At 40.9% G+C, this 13137-nt stretch overlaps 1 protein-coding gene across 7 annotated transcripts in view; it reads left to right on the forward strand.

The window, feature by feature from the left end:
- RXRA (retinoid X receptor alpha) overlaps positions 1-13137 on the forward strand; it is a 417621-nt gene that overhangs the window by 308760 nt on the left and 95724 nt on the right. For 4 of the 7 annotated variants that reach the window (XM_069241575.1, XM_069241572.1, XM_069241576.1 and 1 more), the window contains one exon: positions 12658-12726. The exons of 2 other annotated variants lie outside the window; for them this stretch is intronic. In XM_069241575.1, coding sequence (XP_069097676.1) covers positions 12658-12726 — 69 coding nt within the window. Of the gene's footprint in view, positions 1-9593; positions 9618-12657; positions 12727-13137 lie in introns of those variants that run through there. One more of the 7 variants, XM_069241579.1, reaches the window with a different exon arrangement.

Below are 13137 nucleotides of genomic sequence, written 5' to 3' on the forward strand. Positions count from 1 at the left end.
AAGGTGTAAGTACCTTAGGGACCCACTGCAAACCAGGCCAGCTTCCTACAGTTGCGTCTGTGACCTTGATCACTGACAAAAGAGGTGAAATTTCATTAACATGAATTTTAAGCTTTCATGGCGTGTGACGTCATCATAACCACTGTGAAAACACTAAACAAGGGTACTCCAGCCACCTATAGGTTTCAATATTACAAACATAAAATTACAAACCTTAATAATAAAGGTGTAGTAAAACCAATTAGTAATATTGATGACAAAAATCATATGTAAGAGCTATTATGATTTTGTGTTGCCTATGCATCACTTATACATGAAATGCAAATCTACGTATACGTATAACAGATTTCCTGTTATGGAAAGACACCTAAATTAATTCATTGGAATGCACAATCATTACACATAAAACCCCTGTGGGTACATTGTTAAGATAAAATACACAGTGTCAGTGAACACCAATCAAGTTGCTCTCCAGTGGGCAATTCATCTAGTTGATCATAGCACTCAGATTGAATCAACTCATATGGCGCAATATAACATAGGAGCCGCCCACACAAATATTTTTTTGCACAACATAGTTGATGGAGCTATTGGAATTGAGCCTGATTGGGACTGAAACTGTCAACATCCTCTAAGATCATTGGAGTATTGTAATGCAACATATTCAACTTGTTTAAAAACATTTCTCCTTTCTGGAATGATCTACCTGTACCTATAAAACACACCTACACCCCACAATCATGATGTACAGCACAAATGATAAAGCAAAAACCAAATTAACACAGTTGAGTGTTACACTCCTCTAGGTCCTTTACGACTTGCAGTTATATCTAGGAATTACAAATGTGTATGCATATCTTCCTCACAGTTGAGACCATTAGGATGTTTGGTGTTGAGCCTTATAATGTAGCTGGACTCGAGTCTCCTAAAAGCTCGCTCCATGTCTCCCCCTCTGAAATTTACAAATATTACATCAATGACAAACTATGTTAATCTCTGATGATGTTGCTTAAAATGCCTGGCCACAGGATAAGTCTGATCCTTATCTGCTGGAGTACTGTACTATGAGACAGAAGCATTATGCTACCAATTTACAGGAGATCACACAGATACTGGAGGAGCATAGATTGCATAGCTAGTTTTGCAATGATAGAGACCTCTAATTTTCTTATTTTTATGTGTGGGAGGTGAAATGTACTCTGATGTATTTCTGCAATGCACACAGGCTTTACATCTGCTACAAATCCTGGATGCTGGTTAAGCCAGGAACTTTTCTCTTTAATAAAGACCTGCTTTTGGCTAGACTGTCCATCATTGATCGGGCTCTCCTAAAAGTTATTCCTGGTCTTCATGGCACTAATTTGCCTATGTACTATAGAGTCACTCCTGATCAAATGACAGTGTTTATAGAGAAAAGAATGTAACGCCCCTTCCTGCCTGTTAAAAGTAGTCACCAATCTGCAATGGGGATCAAACTTGTTCTGTTTATCTTTCCTATTGCGAAACAGTATACAAACTCTTGACTGCAAACTTGCTCTCAGTTTTACTTCCTCAATGCAGCCTCTAGTATAGCCTCCTTCTGAAAATCGTTGGGACAACTCTTGTAGCACCAGAACTTCCTCCTCCACCTCAGTACGATTCTACTTCACCCTCAAACTCTCACCATAGGGAATACTTTGAATCAGCCTCTGAGGGTGAAAGCTGGTGGCATGCAAGAGTGTATTGCCTGCGGTGGGTTTTCTGTATAGTTTGGTATGTAATGTGTTACCTTTGACCTATACAGTAAGATCAAGGTAGTGTCCTTCTTTGTGATGGTTATTACTCATTAAATTGAGGTTAAGAATGTTGTTACAAATCCTCTTCACAAAACCTTTTCCACTGTTGCGGGTACCTTTCCATACTATGAACAGATTATCAATGTACCTACTCCAATGTACAGTGCTCTTGTTCCATTCAAGTTGGTGCTCATTATGGATCAACTGCTACTCCCACCAGCCCATAAGCAAATTTGCATAGCTGGGGGTGAAGCAGGTTCCCATTGTTGTCCCTCTAATAAGATGGAAGAGTTTGTTACTGAACAAGAAGATAGCACTCGCCGAACATCTTCTAATCATGCCCAGGAGCATCTGTGTGTGTTTACATAGCCTTACTGGTCTGCCACCCGGAAAGTGTTGCACAGCATGTATTGCATCTGTGTGCCGGATACTTGTGTATAATTTTGTTACAACATTAGTCATCAGCAGGTGATCTCTTCCCATGGCAGGCCATAGATTTTTCTCAGAAAATTACCAGTGTCCTGTATGAAAGAAGACAAAGTTCTAACAAAATCAGACAAAAAGTGATCAATATATTTAGAAGCATTTTAGAAGGTACTTTCAATGGCTGAAATAAGAGGACATCCTGGTGGATTGACTTTGTCTTTGTGCACCTTAGGTATTAGATAGAGTACAGGTGTACGTTGGTGGTCGATCTTCAAAAACTGATATTCCTCATTAGAGAGAAGACCTTGATCCCTCCGGACAAGGAGATCTACATTGTATTCAGCACAAATGTTCTTCTTTCTCTCACTCGTGGTCTTTAAGTATCAGCCCAGGTTATTAGGCTGTTTATATACGTCATCTATATATTTGGCCATGGACCACAGCACTAAATTACCACCCTTGTTAGAGTTTTGGACAATAGAATTCGGGTATGAGTTCAATTTGTCAGTTAGTGACAAAAATATTTGTAAATAAAATTTCACCTCTTTTGTCAGTGATCAGGGTCGCGGACGTGACCAAAATGCGTTTTTAACAGCAGCAAACCAATAAAAGGTTATATACAGTAGCAGACGTTGGTCCCTTTTTTTGAAAGTGCACAAAGGTTTCGGTTGAATTGATAGATATATATTTGTGTGTGTATGTATTTGTATATGTAAATTTATGCCATGACAGCAAGAATAAATGTGGTCCAATAAAATGTTATTTACAGCAGTGATTTTATCTCATTGGTCAAATTTACCTCCCCTGCCTCCTAGTTTTGGTTAAAGAGTTTTTTACATCCAGTTCACATATATAAATGCCATAGAATAAATCATATATGCAAAAGGGTAGAGAACAATATGCTGTTTACTACTGTTGTTAAGATAGGGGAGCAGCACAAGCCCACTCAACCTTGCCTCTTTTCCTCCTGGAGTATTGGACCCTCTGTGTGTGTTTGTGTCTGTGTGTCTGTGTTTGTTACATGTTTAGGTGTTTTATTGCACTAACCTGAAATCTCAGTGTAAACTCTGTCTTTAATTTCCCTATTACAGTAAAGTTGTGATGTCTCTATCAAGAAAAGACATCTGTGAGAAAAACATGATGCAGCTGATCAACCGTAATAACTTAATTACAGTTAAGTTATGATGTTATAGTGCCTGCTGCCAGAGCCAGCAGCCATGGTGAAAACATAATTGTAGCAGCATTTTAAAGGAAAATGGCAACAGGCTTGTAAAATTTTAATCAATTTTCCTAAAATCAACAGTGATTAGCAGAAAGGAGAGATTTACCACAACATGTTTATTTTTTGTACTTAGTTTAGCCCATATTAACAATGATTGATTCTTAACTGATTGTAACATGTTTTGCAACAGGTTACTTACTGCTTCGAGTTTTTAGTTTTGCAGTACAGATCCCGCCTTTTAACTTTGTCGGTGGCCATACCACCTCTTTCATATGAAGGTGCAACACACTAACAATTTAAGATGTTTGTGGGAAGGGTGATGGTGTGACTGTATTATAAGGAATGAAATTCCCTCTGCCATACAGGAAAGGACAATTGCATACCAACCTAGCTAACACATCATTAAGTTGTTGAGGTCAACTCCTAGTCACCAACTCAAAACCAGCTGCTAACATACAGCTGTTCTCAACACACTTGACACAATATGCCTCTGTAGCTTGACTTCGATGTGCGCAAAATCTCAGTGTTGTGTAGAAATGTATATTCTCCCCAGCCCACAATGATGAAAACATCTACCAATGGTAAATGTGTGTTAAACAACTACAGATACTGCCATTGCTATGGCTGCTGATGATGTGGCAACTAGTAGCAGTAATCTTAGTTTTATATGGAACTGCATATTCCAGACAGCCCACAGTGATAGAAGGCTATAACAACGGTACATATGTGGTATACAGATACTGATACAACTCTTACTACTCCTGTTCCTCATGCTGTGATCAGTGGTACTGATAATAATATTGTAATTGTATTTATATAGCGCTTACTACTCCTGATGAGGCGTTGAAGTGCTTTTCGTGAGTAGCACTCTACTCCGGAACCCAAGAAGAATTAGTGGTGGATTAGTATAGGGAAATATCTTAATGTACGATTCCCCCTCTAGGAGTTATCCTTTCAGTAAAGACTGTTGACTAAAACTTGATGTACATTCTTATAAGGACAATAACTACAAAATAACATCAATGACAAAAGACAACAAAATATTGTCTGCATCCCAATTATAAATGCTGGTGTTTGTGAGTATGATGCAGTTTACCCACTCAGCTGTGGCTATGTAGTACCAAACCGGTAAAATTTACCTGGAATTCAGATTCGAAAAGTCCCACTTGCACAAATTATAATCCAATACAAAATTCTGTACATTAGATACACCAGAAACACATGAAGCCACGACATCGCCTAAATTATAAAAGTCTGGAAGTTAATAACATTAAAAAATGCTTACAGAGAAAGATGTTTAACTGCTGTTGCTAATTTCATATCGTGGTTTTTGCCAGCTGGTCAGGAGGGATATGAAGGTGAGATACCAGGAGAAAGTAAGATTGCCTACTGAAAGTTTGTTAAAGAGTAAGGCTGCAATCCCTAAAATTTACCGAGGTATGAGTTTAGCCATTTGTATGCATTACTGTAGTCAGATGAAGCTAGATTTACTTCTCGAGCCTATAGTGCCCCTTGATATATTCAGAGTTTTCACCAAATACATTGGTGTACTGAGACCGAAGATTTTTTAAGGCAGACACACGATTTTAAACTGCAGGTTGCCAGAACAGTCCTTCGAGATTGTGGGATATATGTGCAGATTTAGAATTACCAGATATCACATGACTGCAAGCATCAGACTACTAGAGGCAGCAGTTCAGTAATGAGTGCAAGAGAACATATGGAGATACAGAGCAAGACAGCACCAGCAGATATTCTCGCGGGCACAATTTTGAGTTCACTACTTAAGTGTTGTATTCTCATTTCATATCTTGTGTTGACAATCAATTTAATTAGCTTCTTTTCTGTTCTTTTTTTATTATCAATATTTAGGATTTTCAAAACAACTCTATTCAATTGATCTTATTATTTGCTGACCCATGTTCCTCAGTTATAGTCACTGCTGTCTTGCCTCCTGTAAAGCGACAGTGTTTTGTTCCTATATGACTTTTGTCATAGTCTTCTCTTAAATTGCACCAAGAGGGTATTGGTGTCTATTCAGGAGCATTTGCGATGGGCTTGTCCTTGAATTAACTAGGTTTTCAAAACACAAATCGAATGATGATGATCATTATGATAATGATATTAATAGTAATATGGGGCTGAACTACCATCCTGAAGTTTTTATCTGGATTAAGAGGCTTCATTGAACTGAGAGAATATAGCTGTAAATGTGCTTTTTCTGTAATATCCGAGATGAGTCTCGCCTAACATAACAAAACACATTACAGCATGTGTAAAGTGGATGAAGTTGTTTTTATTTGTATAAGAAAAAGAATTATTGTGAAACTGTTACACCAATCCCAGTGGTAGGCTGTAGGCTTTTTTCTGTTGTTACACATATGTGCTAAATCGTCTACATTTGTGTTACCATCTGTGACTGTGTGCTTGTCTGTCTGTTACAGTGGCGTAAGTGTCTGTCAGGCTGGATGTGATTAAAAGATTACGCAGATCTCCTACTCGCACCCATCCCAAGCCAAAGCTGTAAAGAGATTAGCCTTTTTTTAAAAATAGGAGACGTGTGGGCTCCCTGGCGGCTCTGCCACCTGTCACCGTATGGCCATGCAATGGAAAATTATCAGCCAGACGATTAACTAAAGTGCTGCCCATTAGGGCGTAAGTATTCTTATTGTTTTGTGCTGGCTTTTTTTAATCCAATTTAGAGAAGTACCATCGTTCCAGACAGGGATACTTGGGTACTGCAGCTCCCCACTGGTGTGATTCTGTAGGCGTGTATCTTTAAACCCCGTTTCAGTGAGTGGACATCGTCCTATAAGACAGGGAATCTGGGATGCTCTCCAGTCACGGGGTTATGATGTTTGAGCCTTTGGAGATACCAGTGTGCGGAGACAGCTGCCAGTGGGCAAGAACAGATACTCTTTGTGGTTCATCCAGTGGAGGTGGAAGTTGACAGTCGATACTCATTCCAGTTCCAGCTGTGCAAGTGGCGATCAGGAGGCCTGGAATGCATGCTCTTGCTCGGCATGTGGAAGTGATGATCAAGGGTGGTGATCAGGCTTGGGATCAGTAACCTCCTTTCACCGTGGGCAAGTGACGAGCAGAGCCTGGGGAGCAGATACTTCATTTGACCCTCTGGAGGTGGTGTCCTACATGTGGAAATGAATACTCTTTAACCTTCTGGTGATGTTGATTGTGCCTTGGGAGCTGGCAACCTGTTCCTTTTCATCCTATGAGGCGGCGACAAAGACATTGGAAGAGAATATTCTCTTTGATGGCAAAGAGGACGTGATCATGGCTTTGAGACAGATATTACATTTAACCCTTTGAAGCTGTAGATCAGTACTTGTGAGCGGATACTACATTTAACCTTGTGGAGTTGTGGATCAGGGCTTGGAAGTGGATACTGTATTTAGCCCTTTGAAGTTGTGGATCAGGGCTTGGGAGCGGACACTGCATTGACTCTGGTGGTGGTGTTGATCAGGTTTTAGAACAAAAACTACAGATAAGCCTTGATCCATTGCTTCAAAGTGTTAAGAGTGAATACATACTTAACTCGATAGAGGTGTTGCTCAGGTGTGGGAGCAGAAACAACATTTGTAGGGGATACTGCAGTTCAGCTTCTGGAGGTATCTGTTCTGACTCCCCGTTTCATTTAATCCTGCACATATAGTGATTATGGCATTGGAAGTGAGTAATTCATTTCACTGTCTGGAGGTGATAACCAGAGTTTTGGGGGCTGAGATTAAATGCCACTTCATCCTACGGAGCAGGCAGTCAGGTCTTGTGAGTAGATGCTCCTTTGTGCTCTCAAGAGGGGAAGTGCAAGCGCTCTAGTCCATTCAACCCTGTGTATGTAGTAATCACAGCTTGTGGAAGAGGAGTGTCAGGGCTTGGGAGCAATCCCTTAATTTCTTCCTCTTAAGATGCAGTAGCAACTTAATAGCTGACACTGCATTGGATGGGGTGGATCCTTTGTTGCAGCCACTGGAGGGGTTGTGACAGTCACATTGTGCAGCTGATGCTAGATTCTATGTAATTGGGAAAACGGGGCCACTGGAGTTCGGGTGGCAGAAGATTCCACATCACCCTGCATAGGTGGCCACCAGGGCTGGGAGACAACGCTCCACTTTATGCTGTGAGTTGGTGACCAGAATATATAAAGGGATACTTCATGGCACTTCCTGTACAAACGTAGGACTGATGACATGGTAGTTTACACACCTTTCTAGTTCACCCTGCAAAGATGGGTCTGTGGAGCATACAAACTAAAGTCATCTTTGGATTGACCTCAGAACTTGCATTTTCTTTCACATTTCATGGGTAATTTCCCAAAAAGAGCACTTAAAGGACAAGAACAGAGATTTCCTCCCTTGGATGAGGTGACACTGCTATAGTGCCAACCATCTGGAGTTCATTCTGACACCGTGACCCAAAGTAGAACCTGTGTGTCTTTTTGGAGCTGCTTGCAGTTTCTCTGCAGAAAAACTAAAGACTGAACATACATTGGACATAAGAGGCCCCCTTCCATACCCAGGCCTTCTGCAGAGCTTCTCTTCAAAGTAAAACAATTTTTTCAGTGGAAAAAGAAGATGGCTGCCCGCTGAACCCCCTTCGATATCTTTTACGGAGCAGATTTCCGAAACCTGGCAGGATCCTTAGCGATACCTTGTGGGCGTTTGAAGCATGGAAATACAGGGATACCAGGTGGGTAACACGCCCTTTCCCTGTGTCACTGCCTCTTGTAATACTCCATTCCTGGGCCTTGCAATTCTATTCTTTTGTTTAGAGGACTATCTTGGAATTAACAATGTGGCTTTAACAAAAGCTTAAGCAGTACGTGAGAAAATGTGTGGCACCTAAATGTATGGGATGTGGAGGAAGCAAAGAAGGGGACTTTCAGAAAACATGTTTGCCAAAGGGCAGTACTTGGGATCGGTGTAGATTTGGATATTAAATGGGCCACTGTATGCTTTGGGGGCAGGGAAGGGGACTATGGGGGGGGGGGTGCATTCCCGTACACCGTGGTGCTTCCCCTGGTCGTCGTATCTGCTGACAGCTTCCACCACTGACCCTGTCTGTAGTTTCTTGTTTCCTGTTGTTCGGTGTTATACATGCCTGCTGTGTTTGGAGATCCTCGAAGTGGCGGGAATGGTTAATGCTGTCATTAAGGTTTACCATATGATGCCATGTGACCTGTTTTAAGCTCATAGTAGTGCTGGGCTTTATTTTAACAATCGCTGTCAGTACATAAGGTTTACCATATGATGCCACGTGACCTGTTTTAAGCTCATAGTAGTGCTGGGCTTTATTTTAACAATCTGATGCATTCTGAAAACTGCAGTGTCGGCTCATATTCCACACTTCATTTTTAGTCTGATTGGTGTCATTTTTGTACATCCTAAATGGAACTCGTTACACTGACCTTCATTAAACGTGATTACACTGTGAAAAGTGGAATTAAGTACAATCGACGAGTCAATAATGTGAAGCAGACAATCCTTAGTTTTGCTAGCGGTAGTAGCATTGTAGCGTATTAATGTCCTTATGACATGATAGAAATACTTCAAGAGGTGGAAATACACGTCTTTATACTGACTGCAATTAATCTCGGTAGAGCGCGAAAAGTATTAACTATGAGGATGTGTAGAGATTGAAATCAGTCATTGTGAAAATCAAGCTACTTCCAGCAAGAATACTCTGGTCCCTGGCTCTTGTCATTGCACCAAACTTCAGCACTTTGGCAAAGGCAGTCCTTGGCCGCAAAGGAGTCTGGGAGGCATGGAGACCTGGCCCCACGCATGACGTTCATTCAGACGTCGGCTGACGTCGATGTAGCCCCCTGTGCGTACCCACTTGAAGCCTTTCCTTTCCTGGCGGCCACTATTTTTCAGAATGCAGGGCGGGACAACACAAGGGGGTCGTGGGGTGCGGGGACGACCAGTTCCATCGCCAGGCAGACTTTGCGCCCACAGTCGCCCGGAGCCAGGTACCTGCACAGCAGCGTGACCTCTCTGTCCTTGAAGTGGGCAGGCAGGCGCAGCCGGGCCCAGTCAGGCGTGCCCGCGTGAGCCGCAGAGCCGAGATGGCACTGATGGAAGGTGGCTCGAGTCAGACGCCATGTGTCACTTGCGATTAAAGCGCGCCTCGTTACCTCTGAAGGCCCGGAAGGACCTGCAAGGGACTGACAAGCCGAAGTATGTGGGGCTCACAGAGGGGGTGGGAGACTGGCTGGGACTGACACTTCTTTCCGGTCCTCCCTGCAGGAAGTGGCCCGTGGTGTACGGTGCTTAAATGGCCAGGTACTGTGTTACTGAGCACCAGAAGTTCAGGTACTCACTCCTTTAAATTAAAGAAGTGAGTACCTGCACTTCTCAGCCCTGTGCAAAACATAACAATGGATGAGTACCAGCACTTCTCAAGAGCAGACGGGTACTCTAAATAGCGAGTGCCTGCACTACCATATTTACATTTAAACCACTGTAGTGGTGGAGATAGATGTAAGAAGGTGGCTGTCTAAACTTTTACCTGAGTGGGTAATTGATACAGTCACATTGATGCATGACCACCTTTTTTCCTCACACACATTATGAAAGCACGTGCACAGGGTCGCCTCGCAAAAAATGTATCATCGCAAATTCATTGGGTACCTTTGCAGATTTGCGCTCAGGGTGTTTTGTATTTTAAGATGGGAAGATTGAACACAATTAGCCATGATACTAACTTCTATTCTTGCCATTGCAATGTAGGTTGCAGTTGTGTTTTTCCATTTTGTGTTCTGCACTCTGCGTGATTTTGTACACTTCACTAGTATGCCAATCCTTCCCACCTCATTAGTCTCACTCTCTTCCTGGGAGTGGGCATAAATGATTTGTCCCTTACACCTTAGCAGTGTCTCTCCTTCATCTGAAGTTTCACGTCACAGTAAGGTCAGAATGGCACAAGGCACTGTTTAAAAACAAGATGCAGTTTTTTTACTTAATTCACATCCAGGGGTGTGGAATTTAATAAAATACCTACTTGTCCATGGGACAGGTTGCTATATTAAATTTACTTGTCCTGTAAAAAAAATCTACTTGTCCCTTTGGTGTCATGTAGTGCGGCCACAAATTATGGCAGCAATCTCATTGCATGAGAGCTCTGATGATAGCCTCTCTGATTATTCCAGGGCTAATACTATTGTAGGGCTTGAATAGTAGCAATTTCCTTGTTTTGCCACCGTTCAGCATATCTACATATTGAGGCTAGAAGAAGCAGTCAACAATAGTTCCAGGGGTAAGCAAATGTACTAACTTGCACGTTTTCACAATTTTCACAAGCTCCTCTCTGCTCTTTTTGCATACTGAGAAAGGTTGGAAATGTACTCCTGATAAAGGCAGAAGAAGAATTTCTTCCGGGGGTGGTAAAAAAGTGGTTGGAGTGAGAGTGAACTTGTAAACCCTCAATAGATTTTCACATGAGCAAATCTGCACATCCACATTTGCTCATGCTAAAATACAGTTCACAAATATTTTCTGGGAGTACGATTTCCTGGTTTACTTCTGTAAATTCTTGTGAATTCACATAAGCCATCATTTTGCACTAATGCAAAGAAATATATCATGGGTGCACTTTTGTGACTTTCTTTAAGAATTGGGCCCCTATTTAGGTCAGGCATAAACCAAGACATTTTGTTTTTATTAAAATAACATTTCTCTCTTGATCCATGTATTGGCTGGCTTTACTGTGGTTCATCGCATTCTGCTCTTCCATATATTGATACACAAAGTAGTTTAGTTCAGTGCCAGGAACTACTATGGCAATGTGTGTTTTTTAAGACCAAAAATATTTTTAGCTTTTTTGCCAATGTTTGTTACAATGGTGAGGGCCTGGCAGCTCCCACGACAATAAAGATTTACAAAAGCCATATATAAAAAAAAACATGCATTGACAAAACCAAAAGACTGACCATCAGTGTCAGATTAGTTGGCTTTGCCAATGCTTATTTTCATGTTTCCCATAATCTTGTTGTAACTGACCACTCCAATTTTCCATTATAAATATTTTTGGAAATACTAGCCTGTCTTAGCGCATTTTACTAAATGATGCTTCAAAGAAATAGTACCAACAATTTCACAGTAATTTAGCAAAATGTTTTTGTCCTACTTGCATTTTTTTCTGAACGTTTTATTTTATTTTGAAAGCAAATAATCATCAATCTTGCTTACAAGCTTCTGCAAACAATTACACATAATCAGAAAGTATTCTGGGAGTATTATACATAGGTTTTCAAACATGTGATTATACATTTTTTTTCAGGATCCACTGTCAGTATTGCAGTGTGAGCTTACAACATTTATTTAGAGCGCGTACCCTAATAATAAAGGCTTTCCATTAACGAATCATAAATACGAATTCGAACAGCATTAACCTATGGACACAAAAATTAAATATTACCTCAGCTGCAGATAGTTCCCTTCCCTGTAAACTGGCAGCCAAAGGGTTTGTGCTGCAGGAAGTTAGGCTACTTATCCCAATGACAAAATAAACATGAAAACTTGTTGTCCTTGACCCCCAACCGTATGCCCTGGGCATTGGGCTATGGGCATTCCACACCCATGCATGTCTATGCAGCATCATTCATTCAAAGCTAAAATGTTATTCTCTCCGACATAAGCCCATTTTGCACAGACATTTCCTCCTTCCTGGACAGAACAGGCCGAATTCCAAACTGATGAGAGGTGCCACATCCCATCTACCTCTGCACAGTTTTACTCATCCCTCCAACTCTGGCCTTGCAATCTGGTTCTGTTTCCGATTCCCAACTCTTTGGTTGCACACACTACAGAAGATTTGCGGCTACTCAGAATTAATGGTAAAATGAGTAGTACAACCCACATTGGTCAACAAATAAGGCGCTTTGTTATGTTTCAAAAAGTTTCCAAAGTACATAGTTTTGGTTTGTTTAGCCACCTAACCCTTTAGAACTCTACTGTAACTCCATAGATGATTCCTGAATGTAGGAGCCACGTTATAGCCTCAAGCTCCAACAATGGTATGGTTTAGACAACATATTGGCTATTTTAGAATATATCAACCCATGATGAAACCTATGTTTATGTATATTTTTCTGCCTCCCGTTATTAATTATTTGGAAAACGTCTTTGGAAAAGATACATATATTAATTAAAAAAAGATAAAAATTTTGTATTGGCTACTGTGAATCTGTGAAATTCTGACACCTCTTTTTTTCCAAAGAGGTGTTCTTATGCAGCGCAACGTCCCACAGACTGTTTTGACATCACACAGAGGAGGGGAGGTGACTTTGTAAGTGTTTTCGTATACAAACGTATTGTGTGCTTGAAGTGTTTATAAGTGCTGCATGGGGTGTTATATTTGTGCCTGCATCAACAATAAGCACAAAACATGTATTAAATTTACTTACTGTATACTCTTCTAGTAATAATTTTGTAGGTCCCTTGGCGCGTTTCTGCAAAGAATAGAATCGGTCCCAGGTTAACATACAATGTAGTAATTTAGGACCCGGATGAGTCAATTTGGAAGGATCCAAAGTTTATGTTAGAATCCTCCAATCAGGGATCTGTCCTGAACATTTATGTAAAAAAGACTTTCAGGGTTGAATGAATGCTGTATTTTAAGAAAGGATCGTATAGCAGAACTATATAGGCTTAATACAAAACCAGCTTGACTTTTTTAGATCTTGCGTACTAGACTTGT

This window comes from Pleurodeles waltl, chromosome 6 (assembly GCF_031143425.1).
Source record: "Pleurodeles waltl isolate 20211129_DDA chromosome 6, aPleWal1.hap1.20221129, whole genome shotgun sequence".
NCBI lineage: Eukaryota > Metazoa > Chordata > Amphibia > Caudata > Salamandridae > Pleurodeles > Pleurodeles waltl.